General features: G+C 42.1%; 1 protein-coding gene across 1 annotated transcript in view; it reads right to left on the bottom strand.

Moving 5' to 3' along the window:
* Positions 1-4598: 4598 nt before the first annotated feature.
* The window catches only part of CWH43 (cell wall biogenesis 43 C-terminal homolog), a 37045-nt gene continuing 14315 nt past the window's right edge, over positions 4599-27328 (bottom strand). Inside the window, exons 7-15 of the mRNA XM_074991809.1 lie at positions 24616-24741; positions 22262-22341; positions 20403-20508; positions 16589-16724; positions 14078-14227; positions 10908-11052; positions 9553-9614; positions 7838-7993; positions 4599-4831 (exon numbers count right to left, since the gene is read on the bottom strand). Of these exons, the coding sequence (XP_074847910.1) occupies positions 4735-4831; positions 7838-7993; positions 9553-9614; positions 10908-11052; positions 14078-14227; positions 16589-16724; positions 20403-20508; positions 22262-22341; positions 24616-24741 (1058 nt within the window). The 3' untranslated portion in view covers positions 4599-4734. The remainder of the gene's footprint in view (positions 4832-7837; positions 7994-9552; positions 9615-10907; positions 11053-14077; positions 14228-16588; positions 16725-20402; positions 20509-22261; positions 22342-24615; positions 24742-27328) is intronic.

Below are 27328 nucleotides of genomic sequence, written 5' to 3'. Positions count from 1 at the left end.
TACGTCGTCTGCCACAATCCTACCAACCTCTCCCCCCGCCAACCATGTCCCTACAAGAACCCACAGTACTGCCAGTCCCCCTTTCCCTAAAATGTTAGTAAAATTCATGGTCAGTTCATGAGGCATGAACTTCCGTTGACAGCCCATGATCTGTGCATGGTGTTTACTAAAAATACCTGTGACTAAAATATAGCCATAGCATTAATCACTATTCTGGTAGAGGGTCCAAATCTTATAAATTAAGGGTTGTCCTAACTCCAGATTGTGCAAATCAGTGCCTTTTTTGGAAAAGAAAAAAAATAGAAAACGAGCCAGAACTCAGCAGGCTCCCCACCCCCAGCCAGTCCAATGGCTGGAGGTGCCAGAGTGCCGGCACTCAGTACCGGCACAAAAAAAGCACAGGTGCAAGTGATTATTTTTGATATAGTCGTAAGTCTCAAGGTGACTTTTGGGGCCCATAAAAATAGCACCTGACTGCAACTGACATACACCAGTATGGAGGTGTTTTGTGATGATGTGAAAATGTAAGCATCAGGCCATGATGATGATCATTGAAAATCCTTATCTTACAGCTATGTGGCAGTGTTGTATTTTTCAGACCATGCTGTGCTCTCTTCTGGGCTTTTTAAAAGTTAATTGCCATTATTTTATTAAAGATTAAAACAACTGTCATCTTTTTGGGGTTTAGCAAGCACGGCCGCTTTAAACCTTTTTCCTGATGGGGGCAGGATGGCTTGGTCCAGAAAGAGGAAGTTCTGTTGTGGGGAAGGGAGGAGAGAGACGGGGGAAGAGCAAAGCATGGGAGCAGTGACTGGAGCTCTAGATAGAAAGCTTTCAGCAAGCAGGCCTGCAGAGTGAGCAGGAACCAAGAACCTGCCCAGTACCTGGGAAGGAGAGAGCAACCAATCAGGGACAGTCCAGCACAAGAGCCAACAGGCATGTTGCACCAGGGAGGAATTACCTGAGATGTTGCAGTGAAGCAGAGCTGCTAGGCTGGCCTGGGAGATAGTGATGGAGCACAACACTCTGCACTGTTACTCTGCTTCCCCACGGCTCCTGTTGGGAGTGGAGGATGACCTGATCCCCACTGCTGCTCCATGCCAGGCTCCCCCTCATCTGTAATTCTGAGGCCATGTTTCTTGCTGGAGGAGGCTTGAAGGAAGAGGTGTGATGGGGGAGGGCAGAGCAGGAGCTGGAAGAGGCAGGGTAGGGGTAGAGCAGGGCCTGGACTTTGGGGAAGGATATGGACATCCCCCAAAACAGCAGAACTCACATGCCAGCAGCTGTGGGCAGGCCAGATTGTGGAACTGCTCAGGCTGCAGCTGGCTCCTGGGCCATGAGTTTGAGACTCCTGCCCTAAATTCCTCCTGAAGTTAATATTAGGGTTCCATATAAATCAATGCCCCAACTTAGGTTTTCTGTCCTAAACCACATGCCTCCCATGTCGCCAGGATCCTGAATGCCCATGACATCTGCCATGAACTGGCATTCCCACTCCACAGGACCCGTCCCTTTGCCCTCCTGGCATCTCCCATTCTACTGCCCCTGGGCTTGGCCCTTGGATCGGCTGGCAATGTCTTCTAAGAATTTTAGCAAAGCGCATTCTCATCTTCCCCCCTCCCCCATTTTAAATGTGGGAGGACTAGTGCCTCCTATGCTTTTAAAAAAAGGTCACCTTAGAGTGGTTGAGCATAAGGAGCCCCAGACTTGCTGTGCTCCAGAGAGCAGCGCCTGTTCGCCTGGGGCCACTCCACCACTGTGTATCTTGCGGGCAGACTCAGCTCCTAGCCAGGCTCTGTGCAGGGTGTCTTCCAGATGGAGGAATGCAGCCAAGCTGCAGGTTCTGGTGCCCCAGAAGCTCCTGGTGGGCAGAAGGAAGAACGGCAGCTCTTCTTGGGCAGGAGGTATGCTGTCCCCTGGGGATGGTGGCTTGAGTTCTGGTAGAACGAAGTTGAGGCGACTTTTCATGAAATGAGCAGCGGCAGGGACTGTAAAAATGTGGTGGTGCTCTCCAGAGGTGACTGGTGTGGGGATTGCAGGGAGGCACCAGCCACATGCCCCTGCCCTGCTCTCTCCCTGCCCACGCCCCACCCCTTCCCTGCCATGCTCCGCCCTCTCCCCACCATGTCCTTCCACCCATGCCCCACCTTGCCCTGGATCAGAGGTGGAAAAGATACCCAAAAATTTACTTGAGTTAAAAAGTACAGCTGCGGGGAGTGGGGGGTGTCCAAGTCACCAGTGTCCTTACTGAGGTACTTGAATAAAAGCACAGAAACAAGTCACATCTTTATTGTGCTCACATATCCAAAAGTGAAAGCAGTTGCCCTTTTACTTTTTGGGTGCGTTTTCCACCTTTGCCCCTGCCTGCCATTTCCACTGTGTGTAGGGAAGTCCCCCTGCTCCCACCCACTCCTCTGGAGTGGCACAGCCTAGGAGCAGCAAGAAGCTCGCACCGCTCCAATCTGGGGGAGGCCCTCTGCACTCAGTGAGTGCGAGGGTGGGGCTAACACTGGGCAGTTCATGTGGCCCCACATGCACTCCCCATGCATGGCCTATGGTACCATCCAGTGGCACAGAATTCCTGCAGTGGTAGGTGCTTATAACACACCCTTCATGTAGAGCCAGGTGAGGAGAGATCAAATGGGAGACACACGGCTGCTATGGGCAAGGGGGTGGTGCCACAGACTGGGATTCAGAATGCCCAGTGGTGGGTACAGACGTGTGTGGGGTGATCGCACTGTGACAGGGGCTGTACGGAAGAGGGGATGCAGGGCCATATGGGGCTGGGAGACGTGAGGACAGGGCAGATGTGCCTGACTGAATGGGAGAGGCTTGGGGGGGTCTGCCAACACTTGGGGTGGGAGAGACTCCACACTTCCCTAATGATACCTCCCCTCCCTCTTCAAAAAAGCAGACAAACAGTTCCCTACTTCTCCCAGCCATATCCAACAGCCTACCAGGTTTATGCCAGCCTCCTTCCCTCTCCCTCAGCTCCTCTCTGAGCCCTGACACCTCCTTTGCATTCCTTCTGATGGGTGCAAGAAATATGTTTCTGTATTGTAGTTTAAATGAATTACTCCAAGTTCCATATATCTATGCTAAGTTAGGAATCTAGTCATCCAAAAAAAAAAAAAATTACCAGAATCTTTTTGTCCTGCACTGTGATAGGCATACTTGCTGACAGTTTCTTTGTTAAACAAATAAATTACCATAATAATTGAAACTGGTGTGATTATATTGTTTTTTGCTGAAATAAATATGCAGAATTTTAAACTCTTGAGCACAGAATTGAAGATTTTGGTGGAGCATTCCCTCAGGACTAGAAATTCCAAGACTCCTATCCTGGTGTATTGCTCCATGAAAGCTTGTATTGAGATTTTTCTGGCAGAAACACACAGAGCTGTATTTCACTAATTCTGCTGCTAGTGCTAATTTCCTGGGGTGATGACATTATTCTAGCAATCTGAGGGGTAGGGGATTGGGTTATAGTGGTGAGCGGGGAGTGCCTGGTTCTGGAGGAGTGGAGGGGGATTGGGTTACAGCAGGGGGTGGGGAGGGGCGGCTCTGGGGAAGGTGGAGGGATTGGGTTCTGTATATTGGGTGTGCTGTGAAGTTAATAATGAATGCTGAAGTGTGCCACGAGGTGAGAAAGGTTGCTGAGCACTGCACAAGGCCACTGCCCAAGTCACAGCAGCAGCCCATATCATGCTACAGATTGCACTTCTTCTCACATCCTTGCACCCACCTCCACACTGGTTACTGCTCACCCATATTTAGCATACGTGCAGGAACCATCCATCACACTATGAAGAGGGCGTTACTTATCTGTAACTGGAAGTTCTTTGAGATATGCAGTCCCTATTTGTATTTAGTACCCACCCTTCATCTTCACTTCTGCAGACTGGAATACTCGGGGGTAGACGGGATAGTGGGGTGGCATGAATCCACATGGCCTGTTATACCCTTGGTTGTGAGCACAAGAAGCAATGCAAGAGAGACAAGCAGGTCAACAGTCACCACTAAGAAAACCTTCTGGCTCTAGTGCATGGTGCACATATGTTTGGAATACAAATGGGGACCATACATCACAAATGGCCTCCAGTTGCAGGCAAGTAACCTCCTTTGCAAACTCTCTCTGAGGCTCTGTTCCTTCTTATTGCTCTTTTGATGGAAAAAAAGAGCAGAAACTAGCTGCATCCCCCTTGCTCGTGATTCTCAGCAAAGGGAAGCCATTAGGGGCAACAGAACCAACATACCCAACCTCCTTGAAGCCTCTACTGCATGGGGCATGTCAGGATAGGGGAATATGTTCAACTGGCAGTTAGTCTCTTGAGAACCATTACCAGCTAGTGAAAGCTAAACCTACCAGAGGAAAAATGAAGGACCCATACCAGGTCCCTGACAGCCCCTATTCTCTGGTTTGGTGAGTGTAAAGCAGAGAATCTGACCTACATGTTATCCACTTAATGGACAAACTTGCACTATAAAACTTTAACACAAAACTTTCCCTCCCTCTGTCCCACGTTCATGACATTTTGATTGGTAATTTTTTTTCTTTTAAAAAGACGACAGTGAACATGAAAGAAAAGGTTTCCCAGTTTAATAAGTTATTAGTCATTACATATTGCAAGACATTGACAATATTATGTAGCCTAGAAGTTGCTCGGTCTCTAACAGTGTCAACTTGGTTGGTTTGATTTAAATCTACAGACTCTTTCTGGTCACATCAATGTGTTATTTCCTCATTCTAGTCTGTTCAAAATACTTGGGTGTACTCATATGAAAATGATGAGTATGTTCATAGTTGTGTCCTTCTTTGTAAGATCCAAACCTAATAAAATATAATGAACAAAGCCAAATTATTATAATGTAGCTAAAATGAATTAAGCCATGCAATTAAAATCACACAACTGTATGGTGTAATTAATATTTAATCTGAAGCAATTGTTTTAAAACTAGGCTTCATTTTAAAGTACTCTTGTTGAGACAATTTTTTTTTCCCAAAAGCAAAGATAGAAGAAAACAAGCAAGCATATCTGAACTGCAGTTCAGACAGAATGATGGCACTGCAACAAAAATAGAAAGTACCTTTTAGGAAAACAAAAAAAATTTAGTCTATTACATCAATTGCCCACAAGTCCTTTGCATCAGAATCAGCAACTACATCCTTGTACAAGGAAATCATGATTACAAGGATTACATGATGGCCTAATGCTATGGACATTCCATAAATGGAACTTCAGTTGAATGAGAAAAGCCCAGATGCAGTGAAATCCTGGCCCCACTGACTGAAATCAAAGTAGGTATTGCCATTAACTTTGATGAAGGCAGGACTTCCCCACGGAGTGCTTGAAGACTCAGATCTATTGTTTGTCTAGATCAAGGGGTCAGCAACCTTTCCGAGGCAGAATGCCGAAAGTTGATCCTTTGACCTCTATATACAGACAAAGTGCTGAGGATACTTTTAAAAGTCACTGATAGTCCTACTTACAGCAGCTTCACTAATAAAAGACATTAAGATGTACAACTTTGCTGTTTAGGTGGCGGTTGGTAGCATTAGCTGGTCTTTTGTTAATCCAGAGGTAGCACAGCTTTGAACAAGCTCTCAGCTGCATGGGGGATGAGGGGTGGTGCTGAGCTCCCACCTTACGGTTCAGTGAAAATTTGCTCACATGCTGCTCTTGAAACCCAGACTGGGGCTGCTGACGCCGGGTCTATACTCTCTACTCTTAAAATTATGCAGAAAAGCTTTAAACTCTACATGAAGTGAGACAAGTACATTTCACATCACACTTAAAGATGTACCTTTTAATTACTGCTTGTTATTACTGACCTCGTGTACAAAAAAAAAATCAGCTTTGTTTATTCACAATGCCAGCATTACCCAGCCATATAAAAGCAACAGATTTTTTTTTAATTATATTTAAAAAGATGAAGCTTGTTCTCAGGAGCCTGTCATTTCCAAGCAGGAGTGAAAAACATTGGTACAAGAAGAAACTTGCTCTGTATTGAAATAAAGGGACAAAGATCTGGAATTTGAATATGGAGTTTAGTTAAGTTTCAACATTTGGGACATCTTGTGGAAATCTTCCCTTACATGAGTAACCCAACTGACATCCATACATAGAAAATAAATACTTAAACTTACCTCATGACACCAATCTAAGTACTTCTCCCACTGATAGCAGCGTAAAACAAATTTCCTGCCTATCATTATTTCCTCTTACTTCCTGGGAGTTCACAGGAAAATGGCACCATCTGCCTCCGAAGATATTTTTTTCCTGTAACGCTACTTCTGGCATGACTACATACTATTCTAGATAGATGTATCATTTAAAAAACCTTCATGTAATTGGTGTTCAGCATTCATATTGTATTTTATATTTCAAAGCACTATATAACATGTTTGATCCTGAGAGGTGAATTAATACACACATCATCAATGTGAGGTAGGTATCCACTTTACAGAGCAATACACTGGGATATAGAAAGATTAAGTAACTCATAGCAAATGGCCAATCAGTGGGAAAAATGGACGTAGAAATGAGGGATGCTGGCTTCTTAATTTCGTGTTCAATACAGCAGACCATGTTGCTGCCCATGTTATATTTATCAAGTCCAGTTATTCCTGTGTACAAAAGTACCCTCCCTACCTGTATTCACCCTTGTAAACCAATGTAATCATCTTTGCGCAAAGTATGCCTCACTAGGTATCATCTGACAACTAACTCTTCACTGGTCAATTGTGTTGTGGTGAAATGGGTATAGCAATATTAAAGGCAAAGTTTTGAAATCCCTGTGCATAGTGTTCTTACCACAGGTTCAAAAAAAAAAAAAAAAATCACACAGCCCTCCCCAGGAAGAAGTATCCTGGATGAAAAAATATGTATTTACCTCTATTTACATATAACTGTAAAACGAACAGGTCCAGGAGACAGAGGGAGAGGAGATGGCAAGACACACAGTAAATCTGTGTTTCAGTAAACACGGGTGAGAAGAAAGAACATGGAGTCTCCTTTAGCAGACTCCCGGTCACCTTTTCTACTCTTTAAATAAACAACCCTTCTTCTGAGAAGTAACCCTCGGAAGAATCCACTTCAAAGGTTAACTGGACTATAAAAAGAAAGGGCAAAGGAAAACCAAGGGACCCATCTCTATGTCTCACCTAAGAAGACAAAGGAGCCAGTCCTTTGACTTTGAGGGGAGATCCTGACTGAAGAATTTGGTCAACTCTATGCTGGTAAGTGTATAAGGATTTTACCCTGAACCAAATCTCATATCTTTACATTTTAGTTACTAAAAACCATTTTGTCTCTGAATGGTTTCTGGCTTTAATACCTTGTATCCACTTAACAACTCTGTTTGTGGTTATATAAACTTGTTCCATTTTGTGTTTAAACTGAACTTTTTGATAACTCCAGTTAAAATAGCCAACGGCTGAATATTGCAACGAACATTTAATAACAGATTTGTCCAGCAGACGGTAGAACAATGTACAACATACGTTTTAGGAACATTTGGGATGGGGCCTGTGTTAGAATCACCCTGCACATATAACCTAGGCTGGTAAAAGCCAGAGCGTGTGCCTGGAGCATTGCCAACAGGCTGCTGAACCAGGGTTGCAGCTCCACACAGACTCAGATTGTGTGAGTGGCCCTGATTTGGAGCTGTAACAGAAAAGCATTGTGAGGCACCCAAGACTGCAAAATAAGTGCTGAAAACCCCTCACTGGTCTGGACTGCACCTTGAAATGTGACAGTTCCTCAAGTTTTCCCCTATTGGTAAAACAAATAAACAAAACAATGATCATGTGCAATTCTTTTTGTAATACACCGACCTTGGGTTGAAACGGATGTCCTCAGGAACTTGACTGGGGTCAATGATGATTTTGTCATTGTCAACATAATTATCCACATCATCTGGAATCCTAAATGTGGCCATCTGAACCTCTGTATCACTCAGGCCAGCATGAGAAATGCGGGCATAACCCAACCTAACACATCCAAAACACAGATTCACTTTGGAGAAATAGCTTAAAGTCAGATCACCAAATTAACGATGAAAGACCCTGATTTAAAAGGTGCTAGTTATTTTAACTCACCAATAGAATTCTTTTCATTCCTATAGCAACTTTCATCAAAAGATCTCAAAGCATTTTACTAACGTAAGCGTCATAAAGTAATTTTGCAAATGAAAAAAGTGAGATACAGTATAAAAGCCTGCAATCACACAGCTGGTCAGATGTATGACTAGAAATGTTATTTCAAAAGTACTACACTGCTTTTCAGTCATTTGAACATATTGATACATCTCAACTTTTTTCAATTATATCAGTCTGAAAGTTTCCAACACATATTCAGAGAAGAGTAAACTTAAAATACAGGCGAAGTTGTGTTATAAATGGCGTCTCCCTCAGTACAGCATTTCTCTGTGTGTCAGTCTCCTTCCTGACAATATAGTTTACTTCTTTTTAGTCCTTCTAACACTTCGGACTGTACACAGCTATGTCAGAGTGAGCTGGATTCTCTTCTGGTTCAAGAATCTCTGACAGAATTATTTACTGCGGACTTGGTCTTGCAAGATGCTCAGCATTCAGCCCTGGTCTGTCAAAGTACTTAAGCAAGTGGTTAACTTTAAGCACAAAAGTATTCTCATTGGCTGCATCTACACTAGCAAGTTCTTTCAGAAATATTTTTGAATGAAGGGGGCTCTTCTGAAAGAGCCCATGGAGCATCTACACACAAAAAGCATTCTTTCTAAAGTAAATGAAAAAAATGTGGTACTTCTTTTGAAATCACTCTTCCTTTCCCATTTCAGGAAGAGCACCCCCTTTTGAAAGAAAACATGTGAAGACACTCTGAAGGGCCCTCCTTTGGAAAGAACTATCTTCATTTTCGATCTCCAGCCTGTCCTTTCAAAAGAGTGGGCACTGTGTGGATGCTCTCTTTTGGAACAGCAACTCGCTCTTTTGATCCGCTTTTTTGTGTGTGGACGCACTCTTTTGAAAGAGCCTCTTTTGGAAGAGATCTTCCAGAAGAGCTTCTTCTGAAAGATCTCTCTAGAGTAGACGTAGCCATTGATTTCAAAGCAAAGCTTTGCTGGACAGGGGCCAATGTGCGCAACACCTCACAAGATCAAACCCTAGAATAAATTTCAGAATTTGTATTACTGGAGGTTATGAACAAGAATTCCAGAATGTGACTACAGAGCTGGGAAGTAGAAAATTAAAATATCTACATATTAACTGAGAAAATTTGATCTTGCAGTCTTTAGAAGCAAGTGATGAAACTCCAACAATGCCATTTTTACAGAGTAACTTTACAAAGTAGAATCACACTACAGCTCACATTCCCTCATCAGGTTCCATATCACTTCATGTTAGATATGTGGTTGAGTAGTTTGCCTCAGCCAATCAGAAAATTTGATGTAAATTAAAGAGGAGAATTAAATACAATAAGGAAGCTCTTCCATTCAGGTTTCCATCATGATTTCTAAACACTGATAAAGGTAACATTTGTAAAACAAATGAGTAAATTCTCTCTTTTTATTTACCTTATTAGTCCACGGTACATGATATAATCACACCACCTGTCATTATCTGTAGTGTCGATATCCTATGGGAAAAATATAAGGCAAATATCATATGGTTTCCTCAAAGGTGGACCTTCACTCAGGGCATGTCTACATAACAGCTGCTGCAATGCCATAATGGAGACGCTTCCTACATTGACAGATTTTCCACCACCATCAGTGTAGGTAATCCACATCCATAAACTGTACTAGCAAGGTCAGAGGCAGGCAAAATATGGGCTGGCCAAGCCTTTGGATCTGGCCCATGACTTGGTGGAACCCTCAGGCAGCCCCGTGACCTGTCACAGCCCCAGAAACTAGCCAATGGGAGCTGTGAGGATTGTGCTGGGGACAGGGGCAGCATGTGAAGGCTCCCCCACCCAGAGATGCATGGCACAGAAAGGCACATGGCCCCAGCAGCCAGTTTCTTTGAGATACCTGGGGCTGCACAGGCAGGGAGTCTGCCTGAGGGACCAGCTGGGCTGCTGGCTGGGAGATTCCTAGGTAAGCACCTCTCAGGTAGAGCCTGCATCTGGCACCCCACCCCCTCCCACACTCCACCCCCGCCACCTGGGTCATCATGCAATCCACTGCACCTTCTTTGCTCCCCAACCCCAGGTCATAACTCCCTCCCAGACCCTGCACTTCCTCCTAAACTCCTGATCAAGCTCGAATCCTCTTCTGCACCCATACGCACTCCCAGACCCTGCATCCCAATCGCCTGCCACATGTCACACAACCCTGCTCCTTCCCCCAAGCTCCCTCTCAGACCCCTCTCCTGCAACCAATCCCCTAGTCCTCAATCCCTTCTGTCCCCAGCTTCCATCCCAGACCCCAAATGCACTTCATAGTCCAGTTTGTCCCATAGTACCAAAATCCTGGCATGCCCCCCATCAAAAATTATTGCCCGCCCCAAGCTAGGTCAACAGAAGAATTCTACCAACAACCTAATGGTGTACATAATTATGAGGGTTAGGTCCACTTAATGACAGTGCTAAAGAATGTGAATTTTTCCTCTGTCCTGAGCAACATAGCTAGGTTGATCTAAATTTTAAATATAGACCAGGACTCAGTAACATAATCTGTATGTGGACATGGAACAAAGAAATGACTTGAGATGTAGTCAAAAGTTGGAAAGAAACAGAATCCTGATGTTCGCTCCAGGCAGGTAAGGAATTTTTTTTAGAAGGTACTTTATTCCAAAATAATACTTCCTAACAGGTAATTGAAAAATGCAACAGATTTTAGGACAAGATTTTTTTAAAAGTGTGTGCATTTTTAACCTTATAATCTGTATAGGTTACTGATTTGGAATTTTAAACTAATTGTTACATTACCTTAACATTACCATTTTCAATTAGCTGTATGTAATCTCTGGATCCTGGAGCTGAAGTGATATATCCTAGAAATACAACCTGTCGAGAGCTGTTCTTCAACAGATTTGAAACAGCAATAGCCTGGAGTTTCCTGTCCAATTCATCTCTGAAAGAAGTGGGAAATCATTACTCAAAATGTAAAAAAAGATGAAAAAAGATTCTGAGACAAACACCAAATATTGTGTACTATGCAGTGGAAGGAGGAGTGGGAATATTTACAACAATAGGGTGCTTTTTAAACTTTTGAAACATTTGACCTATGGCACAAATTAGATGCAAATAAGAGATTCTTCTTCCTCAACACACTGCTTGATCAGCTTGTTCTAATATTTTTATACAGTGCTGCTATCACCATGAGTGTCTCATCTGAGTAGCTTGTGCAATAAAGACTTTGGGTCTGTCTGTCTAAACTATAAGTTGAACTGTGCTTGCACATAACTGCCTGCAATGTTTTGGGATGTCCAGATTGTAACGTGACCTTTTTAATCGTACAGTGGACAAGCAGATCATACCATTGCATTACTGACTAATTCTAAAACTTAGAGAAATTTTACGTTACATTACCTAACACCTTTCAAAAACACTGTCCCACAAACACTTCCAACAAAAGTGATGCTGGAACACATACACCCCAACAAACACCAGTCCATTGTGCACTAACATTATAGGATTTGATTATAGTTCATAACTACAACAGTGTCATTAGACCTTGTGGCAACTGGCTAAAAGTTTTAGTGGATCAGAAGTCCCTTCAACTGCTGTGTTTGTAACCAGGTCCCCTGATTCAGTTTTAGATGTTTTGGTGCATTGAGCTGGTCCTCCCTCCCACCTTGCTCCAGGGCCTGCAGTAGCTGTCGGCACCGCTGGGACCAAATATGGCTTGACTCCTGGAGCTGAGGCTTTTAAGGAGAAAAAAAAAAGCCACCAAATATCACAAGACTGGAGAAATTTGCAAGAAAGGGTAATACAACTATTCTCCCCTCACTAAATGGAGAGCTGGTCTGGAGACTATAGGTCACTAGAAGAATGCTGCTGAAGAGGTGAGTGGAAGGGCCAGGGAAGAGCACCACGGGAGGAAACTCTAGGCTGGTCCATAGGCAGGCACTCAGCACTGAGGTCCTACCCTACCCCACAGCTACCAGCTGGGCTGCTTCTTTCTAGTCTTTTCCTTCTGGCCCTTTGATCAAGTGCTACAAGACAGGTGACCTGCTGTGTTATCTCATTCTTCACAGACTGAGCAAGACACTCAACGTTACTCCTACCATATCAAAAGGCTAGGAGACCAACCGAGGTGGGCCAATGTGTCAGCTGTTTTGCAGGCAGAAGCGCCTATAAGTTGACCTTACAGCTTCCAATAGCATTCCCTCTGCTCCTCTTTCTGTGCACGTGAGGATGTTTCTGACTCCCCAGTACTGCAGTCTTTGAGGGAAACAGAGGAGCACCCCACCCCCCGGTCAATTTCTCCCATTCGACTTGTTGCGATGTGCTTCTCCCTTCTCTCCTACCCTAACAGGCATATTCTTTGGGATTGGGGTGCCACAAAGTTGAACAGAAAAATGGAAGTTACTGGGCTGCCAGCTTGTTTTAGAGGCCCTATTGGGAGCAGTTTCAGACCAGTTCAATTTATTTAATACATGTCTCCTAGAGCTAGAAGGGACCTCAGGAGGTCATCTAGTCCAGTCCCCTACCCTCTTGGCAGGACCAGCCACCATCCCTGACATCTATTTGCCCTAAGCAGCCTCCTCAAGGATTGAGCTCACAACCCTGGGTTTAGCAGGCTAATGCTCAAACCACAGTTCCCAAGAAATCCAGCTATCTGGCAGTTTAGCTTCTGAAGTGGGAAAGGGGATAGTGGGAACTTAATGAGTGGGCACAAGGAAGCAAATTCTGAGCATTACTTCCCACATTCTCAGATATCTGGCCTTCTTTTAACATGTGGTTATGGCCAGGCACTTTCAAGATGCTTTCTCATAATTATAATAATTAAGGAATGTCTGGAGTTGCCACCAGTAAATGCTTGCTGCTCCACTGCAACTCACATTTTCTGTGCTTTTAGCCTGGGATTTCCTCAGGGCAGAATCCTGTTTTAAGCATGGCCCATTCATTAGTTTCATGTGCCAAGTACACCTTACAGCACTATCAGTAACTCAATACAGAGTAACCTGGAAGCTGTTTAACTGTCTTCCTTTGGTTTTATGCCAGAAGACCCCAAACTGGAAGAACATGGAGGGGTGAAGGCATGGCTGATATCTGGGCCATCCCTATGGAAGGTGAGTATTATATTCCTTTTCTGCTTGTATATTTATCTCTGCATAAAATTACAGTAATTGATAGATAACTCATTAAATCTAATAACTGGGGTCTCAATATTATATACCATGAAGAATAAAGCTAAATTATAGCTACTTAAATATTGACAAAACTTGACCAATTTTTTATACACATTAGACAACCATAACCGAGACATTCTCCAAACAAAAGGTCGAGAAAGATAATATACTTATTAAACCCTTCAGACTTCCTATTTATCAGTGCAAGTCTTCATTTCACAAGCAGGAGGTCAGGTTTTACACCTCCAGTTTTAACTGTCCAGTAAAGGTACTGAACTGGGGGGTTTTATACTTGTTATTTATTTAGTGTAACTGCTATATTTCAGTGGAAAGGAAAAAAAAAAACCTTAAGGGAAAGAGACACTTAAGACCTATAACTTCTTACCAAACCATAATTGATGCCTTCCACCTGTGATAGAGTCTGTTCCCCATGAGGGAACACAATGGAACTCTTATCAACTGCCGGAACACAATGGAACTCTTATCAACTGCCGTGGGAGGTGAAGGTGACTGGGCGGAATCTAATACATTTTCTACAATACTAATCAGCATAGCAGCTTTGCAAGGTCTATAGCAATATACACCCACACCTCTCAGGGATGTTTGAATTTCGACCATAAACTAATAAATCAAAGATCCTTTCTCAAACCATAACTTTATCACAGTATCTGGATAAAAAGCAATTATTATGGTGAAAATGTTTCATGGATATTTACTTTATAAAAATCACGGCTTAACATCAATTACATTTTACTTTTCATTTTCTATATAAAGTACATTTAAAATAAAAAAATCACTCACTCTTCATTTCCAAAGTGAGCAGCTACAAAATCCACCAATTTCCCAGTGAAGTTGACAGTCATGGAGATGGCTGGTGAAATCTCTCCCTCCGGGGATGGGAGAAGGTGATGGCTGGATTTTATAATTGGGTATCTTGACAGAGCCATGATCCTGCAGTGAACAGAAGGAAATTTAATTGTTCAGTTCTAAAACATGATGAGGCTGGTCCATAAACAAGGAGACCAGACAGACAACAGACTCAAAACACAAAGGCTGCTCTATCATGTATTAGAAAAGGCAAGTGAAACTGGATAGCATTCGTCATGTAGACTAATTTTAGCATGTAAAGCCCTGTCAAATGTCTTTAAGTCAGGGAAAAGACTCCTAATATCTTCAATGGACTTTGGATAAGCCAGTGTTCTGCACATCATCTCTGCAATCCTTGAACAAGTTCAGCTATGCTAGACACAGGGCCATAGGCTGGGGCAGTGCTGTACTGTTTGTACACAACAAAAGCAGAACTCAACAAATATCTGTACATAGAAAAGCATTCACTATCATTTTTACATATACATCAAAACATTCTTAAGAAGTTGTTTTTAAAAACCACACACATTTTAAATCTTTTGTCATGGATCCTCTTGACAAAAAGGAGAAAGGAGCAGCTAAGAGCCTACCAGCAGGGACTGCAGCACACAGAAAAATGAAAAAGTAAAATCAGACTGCCATCCACAATTCTTAAGAGAATTGCTCTTCCAGAGAAATTATCCATCATGGGAAGGGAGACACTGCTTCGATGTCCTAGACAACAGACACGCATTACAACATGAGGCTCCTAAAAAGCAGCTGAGTTTCACCACATTTCCTGCCAGCCACAGCACAGAATGGTGAGGCATTTTGAAAAATGAAAATAAGCCTGACGTTTTGATTTAGAGCATCAGAGAGTGTGAAATAAATTAAGAAAAGAAGGCTGAATTAAATAGTTGGTATCCTCCATGCAAACTAGAACTTCAGAACAACCAACCACTCTTCACAACTTTTGCTTACACGTGAGCAGTAATGTAACCCTAAATTGCAAACTTGAATTTGTTCACCATCAGTTTAGAGTTTTAAGTTGAGTTTTTACTTTCACAAAACATTTTATAATAAATGTAGCATTTTAATGAGAAATGTTATAGGACCACGTGACTGCATTCCACATTCTTTAAAAATTGAGAAGTGGAAGATTCCTGTAACCAGGCTCCGCTAAGGGTTGAGTCACAGGGTAGAAATTAAAATAAAGGCGTCATGAATGGTATTAGGACACTCAATATGCTATTGAAACTTCAAAATTCCTCTTGAAACAATCCAGTCTCATAAAAAAATCATTATTTCAAGGCAGTAAAGACCATCAAAAAACCTTGAGTGGTAGTGTGTGCAACGGCAATGTACAGCTGGATACCAGAGACTTGCTCACCAACCCCCCCACACACACACACTCAGATGTACTTTTCTGCACACTTCCCTGCATAAAGTCCAAGCTAGATTCAAACTCATGTTAATCAAGATTCCAAGTTCCTCCCAGCACAGTTACATCCTCACAATGTCTACTGTCCTTAAGCCTGAATCCCAAATTCCCCAAGGGCAGAAAGGACTGAAGAAAAGTAACTAACTACAGTAACCTCTTTCATATCTAGCAACCCTGGGACCAGGAGGTTGCCAGATAGTGAAATATGCCAGTTAACACAGAGCAGCTGGGGGGGCACAGGCAAAGCTCAAGAGGGGCACAGGCAGCTGGGGAGAAACAAAGCCACAGGATCCCCGTCTGGGGCTGGGGGAATGCTGGCAACTCTGGAGCTGGGGAGCTGGACGGTGGTGGCAGTGCCACGAGAGTGCCAGCAACTCCAGGGTTCGGAAGCCAGCCAGGGCACAGTGGAAGGCCAGAAGTGCCAGGGCTGGGAAGCTGACCAGGGTGTGGGGGAGCACTGGGGCTGGGAAGCCAAGTGGGACATGGGGGAGCACTGGCAGTGCCCGGGCTGAGAAGCCAGCTGGGATGTGGGGGAGCACCGGCAGCACCAAGGCTAGGGAGCCTGCTGGGTAAACTCTAGCAGTGACAGCCGAAAGTGACTTCCTTTCAGTTTTGCTCTCAGACAAGCAGTATATCTGGGCCAGTTATCTAAGAGTTCTGGTTGAAAGAATACTGGACACAGGAGGGTTTACTGTATAGTGTTTGGAATATTTGTCTTCTCAGACTACAAATCAGTCGTGACTCCCTTCTTTCTTCTGTAGGGTGGCAGAATCTGGAGGCAGACATTGAAGACTGGCCTTTTCTAAACTGGTGCCTCCTTTATTGCATTCTATAGCTAAGAACTTGGCACACACTGTTCAGCTTCTCTGAGTGTCCCTCGCCCACCGTTGGAAAAATGAGGGTTATATTGAACATTAAGTTGCTAAGAATGTTTATGATTACATCTTGGGACATTTTAATTCAGATTTTTAAACATCCATGTCTTTCTTCACCTACTGTGTCTGTTTCTAGAGATAACAACTCACCCCCATGTGTGATCCTTTGTGCTTGGACCAAAATCAGTGTAAAACCCCAGTTTCTCTCCTAACCACATGGTTGGATCAATGTTCCCCATGAATGGTTTGGAGGCATCACTCTCCAGAATAGTAATAAAATCTGCACCTGGGAAACAAAAGTTTGAAAAACTGTAACTGTATCAATAAAAAAAATACCAAGTTATTCTTTTGATCACACAGGCTGGAGGCAGCTCTCTCTCACACACCAGTCAGCACCACTGCGTGAGTGCTCTCTGATCCATTGATCGTGTACGCGGTTTCTGAAGTGGTCCCAGCCCTTGATAACTTAGGGCCCCTCAATCTGGACCCCTTACACCAATAATTCAGCCCATTCTACAATTGTTTGTTAATAGTGTACCTGAAGACTCTCCTGCACCTCACAAGATGGAATTTCAGCCTTACTTCATGAACTCTTGGGAATGTTTTTAGTACAGTAAAAATAGTACTAGCGGAGGACTTGGTGGCTCAGAATATTTGAATGAGAGGCAGAACTCTTAATTTCTAGGGAGCATTTCAAATGCAGATAATGGCTGACCGTGGATATTTGATGACTGTTCATGTGTCAAATAAGTTGGTCTGAGTCCAATTCAGAACAGACAGGTAACGACATCACAAAAACCACCTTTACAATTGGGACTTTAATTGGCTGTCTCAATAGAGAGAAGAAACAAGTGAGCACAGTAACGGAGCTGCTTATTCACCATTAGAAATGTCCCCCCTAGGTCAAGGCTGAGGCATGTTGGAAGCTGATGATGTAGGAAAAGTCTCCATTGCCTTGACTGTTGTTTGCTTATTTATCAAAGGGTAGAATTTCAAATTTGCTAGACCTCAATTATTAGTGAATTTATGAATTTCCTAGAAAGTCATGTAATATTTATATAAAACTTAGACTTCTGGAATTGTGTGTTACACCTATGTCACCAGGAGACAGAAATGAAGACTCCTTAATCTAAGGTTTGTCTTGAAACATCTTACTACTGTTTGACGTCTGAATTGCTTCTTTTAGAAATAAACATTTTGCTAGCATGGAGACTTTCAAAGGAAGTAACGTAAGTTACTGATCCTGTCGTTTGTGCTTTTGGTTCATGGTGGCTTCAGTTGATGGGTTTTAATGTGCATGAGAAAAAAAAACTTTCAACATATGTATTATATAGATATTTCGTGTTAAAAACAGACTACATTGTTATATGTGAAGGGAGAATAACCACTACGAGGACAGAAAGCGGCCCAGCTTCCAACTCCTGGGGCTCTGAATTGGTTTTCTTTGAAGGTGGGGATTGCCTGCTGAATGCGCTGAGGTATCAGCCCGCTGAATTCAAAAGAATCAGAGCACTTGAGGTCAGAGCTGTCTGTGCTGTAGTCCAGAGCTCCTCATTGCATTGTAGCCCCCATTACACTTCAGCATGATATGCTGCATTAGTGCTTCCAAACTGCTCATTGACGTGGAGACAACCCTTCCTCAGGGGAACAATTGGTTTCCTCAGTAGAAGAGGAACACACACACTATAATGCTAACCCCATCATCACCGTCACCTCCTCCTAATAGCCTTTGTGCACCTGCAGAGAAGCTTCTGTGAGAATAATGCTACAAAGCCTCGAATGTACACTCCAGTGCCACTTGATCTTGGCCCCTTCCATTCATGAGAGCAGAAAGGACAATCCAGACACATACATAAACACTAGAAAAGCAAAATTTCCTAGTTTATATGTTATAAACCAATAGCTTAAGCCCCTCTTAGTGTAGAGCTTAAAAATCACAAATTTGCTAGACATTATTGAATGAATGACTTTTTTGAGGACATTGGATCTATGGTTGATTACAACAAACCTGTCACCTACTAACCCTTCTTTGTCCTACAACAGTACTTTGTCTTCAGTATTTGCTTACAGAAGTGTATTGAGATAGTCACTCCTGTCCATTACAAGAAAAAAACCTGAGACTGATTATGGCTACGTCTACACGTGAAGCCAACATCGAAATAGCTTATTTCGATGTAGCAACATCGATGAATAGCGTCTACACGTCCTCCAGGGCTGGCAACGTCGATGTTCAACTTCGACGTTGCGCGGCACCACATCGAAATAGGCGCTGCGAGGGAACGTCTATGCGCCAAAGTAGCACACATCGAAATAAGGGTGCCAGGCACAGCTGCAGACAGGGTCACAGGGCGGACTCAACAGCAAGCTGCTCCCTTAAAGGGCCCCTCCCAGACACAGTTGCACTAAACAACACAAGATACACAGAGCTGACAACTGGTTGCAGACCCTGTGCCTGCAGCATGGATCCCCAGCTGCCGCAGAAGCAGCCAGAAGGCCTGGGCTAAGGGCTGCTGCCCACGGTGACCATAGAGCCCTGCAGGGGCTGGAGAGAGAGCATCTCTCAACCCCCCAGCTGATGGCCGCCATGGAGGACCCAGCAATTTCGACGTTGCGGGACGCGGATCGTCTACACGGTGAACGTCGAAGTAGGGCGCTATTCCAATCCCCTCATGAGACTAGCGACTTCGACGTCTCGCCGCCTAACGTCGAAGTTAACTTCGAAATAGCGCCCGACGCGTGTAGCCGCGACGGGCGCTATTTCGAAGTTAGTGCCGCTACTTCGAAGTAGCGTGCACGTGTAGACACAGCTTATAAGTGGCATTTCTAGCTGGAGAGAATTTTAAAATAATCAAAGGGGGTACCACTTACTTTTGTGAAGTATGTGGATTTGTAACTGTATCACTGACTTGATCATAATAGAACAGCTACAAACACACAAAAGTTTAAATGAAACTATTTCATCCTTAAGCTGTAAGGAACAGTCCTGTGCTAACAGGCAGATGGATTCAACGGCCCACCCCAGGTGCTCGTCTTCCTAGCTCCTATGATTTCAGCTTGTAGGATAGCAACTCTGGATAGTAATATATCTTTTAGTAGAAACTTTGCATTACTCTGTAGCTTTGTATCCCCTGTATTACCCAATACAGTATCTTTTTAATAGACCACAGACATTTGTATTACTCTTTAGACTTGTTATTCTACCTACTTTATACCTTTGTATTACCCTTTATATTGGTTATTTTACATTCATACACACTTTGTACCTGATTCCATATTATATTTAAAACTCCATTTTAACTTTGTATTAGCCTGTAAACCTTGTGCTGTCTGTGTGAGAGTGGGTGTGTGAAAGCCACCTGGAAGTGTGAAAGTGGATGCTTAGAGAGTTACCCTCTGGAGCCAGCTTGTCTGGACAACAAAGACTTTGGAGGCTGAAGAACAATGAAAACTGGACTTTACAGCAGTGACCAACCCAGAGAGGAAGATTAAGTCCCATCTGTAGGTGATGAGTCACACAAAAACCTGGGGCTGTGGGAAAGGATCAAACCCATCTGCCATTGACTAGTGACTCATCATGCCTGGGGAAGTGGGACAGAACCAGGACTGTGGACTAAATGCTATAAAAGATGCGTGCACAAGAACAGAGCTGGGTTCCTCTTCTTGTCTTGTCAACATCAGAGCATTGATCTGGATCAACAAAACCTGGTTCCACACCCACATCTAATCCATCTGGCCAATGGATTAGAGTGAGCAACCTTTGGTAACTATAAGCAACCACAAGACAGTGTGTGTATGTGCGTGTTCCTCTAACTGAACTACATATATCATATGTAAATAATTTAGCGATACTGTATTTACAATAAGCGCGGCATTCTTGCCTTGTCCCTCTAAAAAGATCCTGTGTGCTTCTTGTAAGCGTAAGAATCTCAAAGAGGAAAAAAAAAAGTTTGACTCAGAAAAATACCTGTTTGATTAAGAAGAATTGCTGAGCCTTCCAGGTTTGGCCACCCCTCATTGTCATATCCAAACCTGAAAGGCCAGATTGCAGCAGAGAAGTCTCTCCTTGAAGGCTGTGAGAACCAGAGAAAAATTAAAAAGCCGGTAAATTCTATTATATTTTAATCTGAAATATCAAGTACCATAAAACAGATCTAAGATTACACATTTTAATTAGTATGTGTTCCTGAAGTAGGGAAGTAGATCACAGAGATAGGTATTATTAATAGCACATAATTTCCACAAAGAGAAAATCAGGAAGTCATGACGTTTAAAATGTACCCACAAAAATAAGGTAGAGAAATGAATAAGAAGAAGATGCAGAGGGTTACTCTCTCCCCACTCCTAATATATTACAAACCTGGATAAATATCACAAAAAGGTTACCAGCTGACATTCACTCTCATTGTATTGTATTTGCATCACCTATTTTCACACTGGGGCCACGTCTACACTTGGGCAAAACATCGAAATGGCCATGCTAATGGCCAAATCGGAAACTACTAATGAGGTGCTGAAATGAATATTCAGTGTCTCATTAGCATGCCGCTGGCCATGGCACTTTGAAAGTGCTGCGTTTCAATCACATTCAGCTCATCTACATGGGGGTCCTTTTTGAAAGGACCCTGCAAACATCAAAATCCCCTTATTCCTATCCCCAGCCAGGGGAAGCCAGGTGGCAGCCGCGCAAGTCCCTCTCCCAGCTTCCCCAGCCACAGGAAGCCAGAATCTGCAGCTGCCACTTGCTAAAAAAGTGGAGTTCAGGGCAATTAGCCCCTTTTGCAAATTAAATCGGGACGCTGGGATGGCACTTGAAATAGGGGGCTGTCCCGCCCATAACAGGATGAATGGTCACCCTAGAAATTAGTCTGATGCAATGTCACACACATTTCAACACTACCCAACTCAACCAAACTTGAGCAGATTCTACTATGACTCTGCTAAGCTTTAGGTACTGAGTTCAGAGTTTCCAACCTGCTGAGTAAAAATCCCTTGCTTACTTCACTATTACGTGCTCTTAGGTCATGAACACACAGGCAAATATCTACATCAATATCATCAAGCACATGAATTCACTCATTAAACCTTGAGTTAAATTCTGACCAGATGAAGGGAAGCCTGCATCAGCCTAACTTTTTTTTTTTTCTTAAAGTGGACTCAGACTTCTTCTATAATAGAAGAGCTTTACTGAGGCACTGAAAAAAATCACTATCATGCCCCCGTCAGAGACTCAAAGTCAGAATCACCATCCACATTCATCGTCATGGAAGGAGGGTGGAAAGAGCAAAAAAGTCACTGTCTTAAGAAGCAGCAATTGGAACATCTCCCAATCCTGTAAATGCCAAAAAACATACTTATACCATAAAAGCCCTTGCACTTACATTATATTGTGAATTCACACCTTGCAGTCCAATGGGTTCTCACTTCCCACTCCCATATCTTGCTTTGTTTAATTTTCTTTTGCCTGACATGTTCTCTGCACCAGTCTCTTTTCCTGCTTGTCTTTCCCCATATTCAGTTTTACGTCATACTAAAAGGGTCAGTCAGTATTCATTAGTTGCTGACAAGTGTGTTTTGGAGGTAATCCTAACTTAACTTTAGTCTTCATTCCCCCCCACCATTCATTTTTTATTTGTATTACAGAAGCACTTAACATTCCCAAGCAAGAGCAGACCATTTTCCGCTATTCAATACATATTCATGTACTGAGTGATTTTTCGCTGCTGTGTATTTCTGGAAAGACGGTAAGGTATTATTTGCAGCTATTGCAGTGTGTATGTAAATGTGTTGCTTTTTTTTAAAAAAAAAAAAAATCATTTAACTCACCCCATGACCTAATTTCTTCTCATAAGCTTTATATCGCAGTCCTAATCCTAGCAAACCCACACCAACAAACAGCCATAAGACTGGAAACAGAAAACACAGGGAATTAGTTGTGAAAAGAGAAAAAGAGGAAGAGCACATTGTTATCGTCTTGGTTAAACTTAGAAGGGTAGATTCCCCTCCTTGGGATTAATATTCAAGGAATGGGAGTGACTGTCAGGTTATAGTTAAATCTTCATATATGTCAGTTATAATACAGTCCCAAGGAAGTGTAGTTAGAAAGTATCTGCCCGTCAGTATAAATGCAGATATTTTTAGAAAAAAGAATCTATTTGCTTTGCATTCTTGTCCTACAAAACAAAGCAGAAAGAGAAGGCTTTTGTATAGAACTTTCCTTTGCATAGCAAAGACTTAGTATAGCTAAAATTATGTCTACTGAAGAACCTGGTATAGAAATTCATAAAGGCAAAAGAAAATGCTCTGTTTTTCCTGGCTCTTTACCAGTTATCCTTTTGAGTATGGAAATATTAATTTGTTAATATTATCTTGCCAAGCAAATAGATATAAGTTTGCTTTAAAAACTCCCAAATCTCAGAAAGATGGAGTCCCTGCCAAACCTTAGAAGCATTTTTCTAAATGTACAAATTGGCAGATTCTTGAAGCAGCACTAGAACCTTATAGGATACAAATCATGGCTTTTCTGTTGCTTCTGAAGTCTGCCAAATCACAGCTGGAGACAGCTAAGGATCCTCAGGGTGGCACCTGAACACAGGCTGCCTATAGCCGAGGATTAGGCTCTAACTGGCATTGTAACTGAAAAACTATTATGATACTATGTGACCCCAATTCCCCACTACATCTCAGATGTGCTACCTGTAGTAGAGAACGGCAGTCCCAGAAGCTGGCTGCAGCTCATTGAGCCTTAATCTCCAGTCCCAACAGAAGTTACCACAGTCTGGCTTTGATAGCCAGTTGTGCCACCAGTGTGAAAAGGGTAGCCAACTCTTTGTTTTACTGTAAGTTTCATGACGTTTTGTATTATTTTTACCTAAAGCCCAAGCTCACAGAACGCGGTTATTTTGTGAGATCTTCAGCCTTGATTAACCAAAATATGAAAGCAAGTTTATAACCTCTCATGCTTGCAGAACTAAAGCTTCCAATGTGACCCAAGTGCATCATAGAGATTTGGAAACCAGAAAGCCAAAAAAGAAAGAATCCAATTATTTTTATGAAAGGTTTCATTATTTTTCTGGGTGGTGGCTCATAATTTTTGAACATTTGGGGGTGGCAAGCTTCAGTAGGGAAGATCAGATGTAGTGAAACTCTAGCTTGGCACTTGCCTTCCCCCATTTGATACGCCCCCTTCTGTGGCTGGGGCTGAGGTGTGCAGCTGACATATGCAATTTGATAGACCAGAGACACTGACTCTGAAAGGGTTTCTCCCAGCCCAGGGTAAATGTTTTTGGCATTTTCTGTCTTCCATACATTTTAGGCTTTTGCAGTTATATATTTTCCCACTTGGTATTAAATGTGTAGTTACTGGTTTCTTTACAAAAAAAACCAAGAAAAGCAACTGTAATAGTTTAGGGCCATATTATCTTCTTGACCTGTGTGCTTCATGCCTAAATTTTCCACAATGGAAGATCACATCTTATATTTTCATTAGCATTCTCACTAATAAAACCGTTAAAACCTTATAACATGTCACTAATGCTATTTGCAACACAGTAGCGATCTATGTTTTTCTGTGCCTCTTATGACGTGTGTACCAACCAGTACTTCATTTTACTTACAGGAGTTTAAAAAAGAAAAACCCTAGTATGTCAGTCATTTTCAAGTTTAGAGTCTTAAGATGAAAGATACATGGGCAGTAGATATGATAATCTTTGAGTTGGGATTTTTTTGTTGTTGTTGTTTAACTTCTGTCAGATTACCACCTTTTACCAATATTAAATTCTGACAGTAGATTCATAACTGAAGGGAACCTGAACAGTTAAAATGTGACAGCAGTTATGATTTCAATAGTCAGTCAATTAAAAAATAAACAAAAAAGCAGTGAAGTAGCACTTTAACAAAATAATTTATTAGGTGAGCTTTCGTGGGACAGACCCACTTCTTCAGACCATAGCCATACCAGAACAGACTCAATATTTAAGGCATAGAGAACCAAAAACAGTAATCAAGGTTGACAAATCAGAAAAAAATTATGTCTAAAGAACCAGAACAAACATCTATAAAAGTGACTCAGGAAAATCCTGCACAGCTTTACTTTTTCTTACAGAAATCATATTCCCAATTCAGCTGCATGCTTAATTTAGAGCTACTTAATTGAAGAAAGGAAACAAACTTGTACTTACATAGTTTGATGTATTTTTTACTTTGTTTAAACAGTGGCTTATGGCTACCTTTGACTTGAAATACACAATTAAGGTCCTTCTTGGAGGCAATAAGTACATCTAATCCAACAAAAAGCATGACCAGCCCTGTAACAAACGTAACATATTAGTTTTTCATGCACCTTTTACTTATTAAATGCAATGAGACAGTGATAATACAACCTTATAGCTGAGAATTTACATATGCGAAGTTTATAGACACTCAAAGTTTTGGCTCCCACTGTAACATATGGTATGACATTTGTATTTGCAAACTACAGTAATGCAATAAATATACACAAGTTACAGTTATAGTGGCTGGGGATGATCCTTTTCAATGTCATGGAACTCACTGATGCATGTGATACTTTGGTTATAATTTTGCATTTGATTTAAATACTCGTAGAGCTGTATTACATACAATAACCATCAGTGTCAAAGCATACATCTTCCTCGCTTATTAAAATTTAATTTGCCAAACATAGTAAATAGCTCAAAATAAGACTATTCCAAAAATATTTTAAAGTAAAATATGGTTTAAAACCTCTCTATATCCCTATTCTAAACAAAATATATGGAGAGCCAGAACAATATTGTCTAAGCTTAACTGCAATAAATTCCTGCTACTTTAAGATTTAATACGCCTAGAACAAATAGAAACAGTAATTTATAGAACTCCTGGGAAAAAAAGGGCAGTGGAGCAGAGTATCATCCCTTTGTGCCACTCTGGCAGTAGCCTGCCAAAGATCATGGTGCATAGAAAACTCCCAGAAAGAATGCTTCACTAACATATCTCTTAGGTTTTGACGTTTCCTATGCATCTCTTGAGGGCTGTTGGAGCCAGTGCAACTGAGAGCCGCTCTCGTTTGTTTCTTGGGACCTTGTGTCCCTTACGTGGTGGATTGGTGCAGAAGCAATCAATCCATGGGCTGTCAATTTAGCACATCTACTGTAGATGTGATAAATCAATCTCTAAGCTCACGCTCATTGATGCGGGTACTTCACCAAGATTAAAAAAGATTAGCCGGCCTTGATGGGAGAGCAGCCCCCATTGACCTTACTATATTCAAGATGCTGCAGTAGGTATGTTTTCAGCTACGCTACTTCTGTTGCAGAAGTAGCTTGATGGAGCAGATAAGAGCGGACAAGGCCTAAGACCATACAAGTATCCAGCCACCCAAGGATCAAGGCGCCAACTTACATTTGGCTTGGCAACCCCCAACTCTTAACTTGATCTGGTGCTAAAATGACCTGAGGATCTGGCTCATTATTTAAAATGGAAATGCTGACACAACTTTAGTTTTCTTGGATGCTATCGGTTTGTACTTTAACATATATTTTATCAGCTCTCAGAGGAATAGCCATGTTAGTTTGTATCTGTAAAAACACGGGAGACCTGTGATACCTTAAAGAATGATAAATAGATTTATTTGGGCACAAGCTTTCATGGGTAAAAACTGCTGTGTTTTTTAGCCACAAAAGTTTATGACCAAATAGATCTATTAGTCTGTAAGGTGCCACAGGACTTCTTGATATTTTATCAGTATATTTGTAATCGAAACAATGGTATAAATATGATTTTATCTTACTCCATACATATACTCATTGGGAGATCCACAGCATTACCACAGTGCTCTAAGATTTTTTTAAAAACAAAATGCATTATGATTCTGCATCAAGCTCCAGTAAGACCTTCTACAGAGACCCAACCATTTCAGTGAAATATTGCAGGATACCAGTTCCAAGTGCAAGATCAAGGCCTGAGATTTTATGTTCTAATTGACACTGGGATAAATAACACAGAATGGTGTTGCTGGACAATACAGCTCTCACATCAGCCCAATCCTTTTAATATGTAACATAACACACCTGGAAACCAGCTTACGCCTTAAAATTTAATTTACCGTACCTTAGCCTGCTAGAAAATACATTCTGGATTCTAAATATCCATAATTGTTACTAACGCACTGCTCTCTCTTCAAGACTCTGTTTATACAGGAATTACAAAGCCAGATTTTCAGCTATGTCCTCTAACCTTCCATAAGTGGTCTGTAAAACAGACAACTTCAGAGGCAAGTTTAATGTGACAAACAATGCATTGTGTTAACGCCCAACAGTGGTACCTGTGCTTTTTAAACACAGCTACATACGGACATATTTAAAAACCAAAGATGAAGCTTCAAACTACTTACATTTTGGGGCGTGTATTTTCCACTCCATATATGTAATTTAGATTATTCGCACCATAGGCACTATCCTGCATTTTTTATACATCGAAGAATCCCACTGAGTACAATGGAGGTTTGGATGGCTAAAGCATACAGCATAGCACTCTGCTGCGATGCAAGAATATGCACTAACGGAAACATGCCTCCGGATGTTTGTGCTATGCTTAACTAGCTCACGAAGTTGCACTTTATTTCTGTTAGACAGCAGCATTGCTGCTGTAAGTAAAACAGTCCATCAACTTCCTCACTGTTCTTGAACATTACCTGTGTTATGAATGTTTGCAAATCACAGCATTAGAGCTATATTCAAATGAATGAGAAGGTACTCTTCCAACTTCTCAATTCAAGTTAACAGAAAGACTCTGACTTCAGTAGACTTAGGTCTGGGCGTTCGGCCAGTATAATCAGTTTGAAGAATCCCAATAACGAACATAATCATCTTACTTTCATTGTTTCCCACATGGTGG

This window comes from Carettochelys insculpta, chromosome 4 (genome assembly GCF_033958435.1).
Source record: "Carettochelys insculpta isolate YL-2023 chromosome 4, ASM3395843v1, whole genome shotgun sequence".
Classification (NCBI taxonomy): Eukaryota; Metazoa; Chordata; order Testudines; family Carettochelyidae; genus Carettochelys; species Carettochelys insculpta.
The sequence above is the reverse complement of the archived record's forward strand: the minus strand, read 5'-3'. Positions and strand labels throughout refer to the sequence as shown.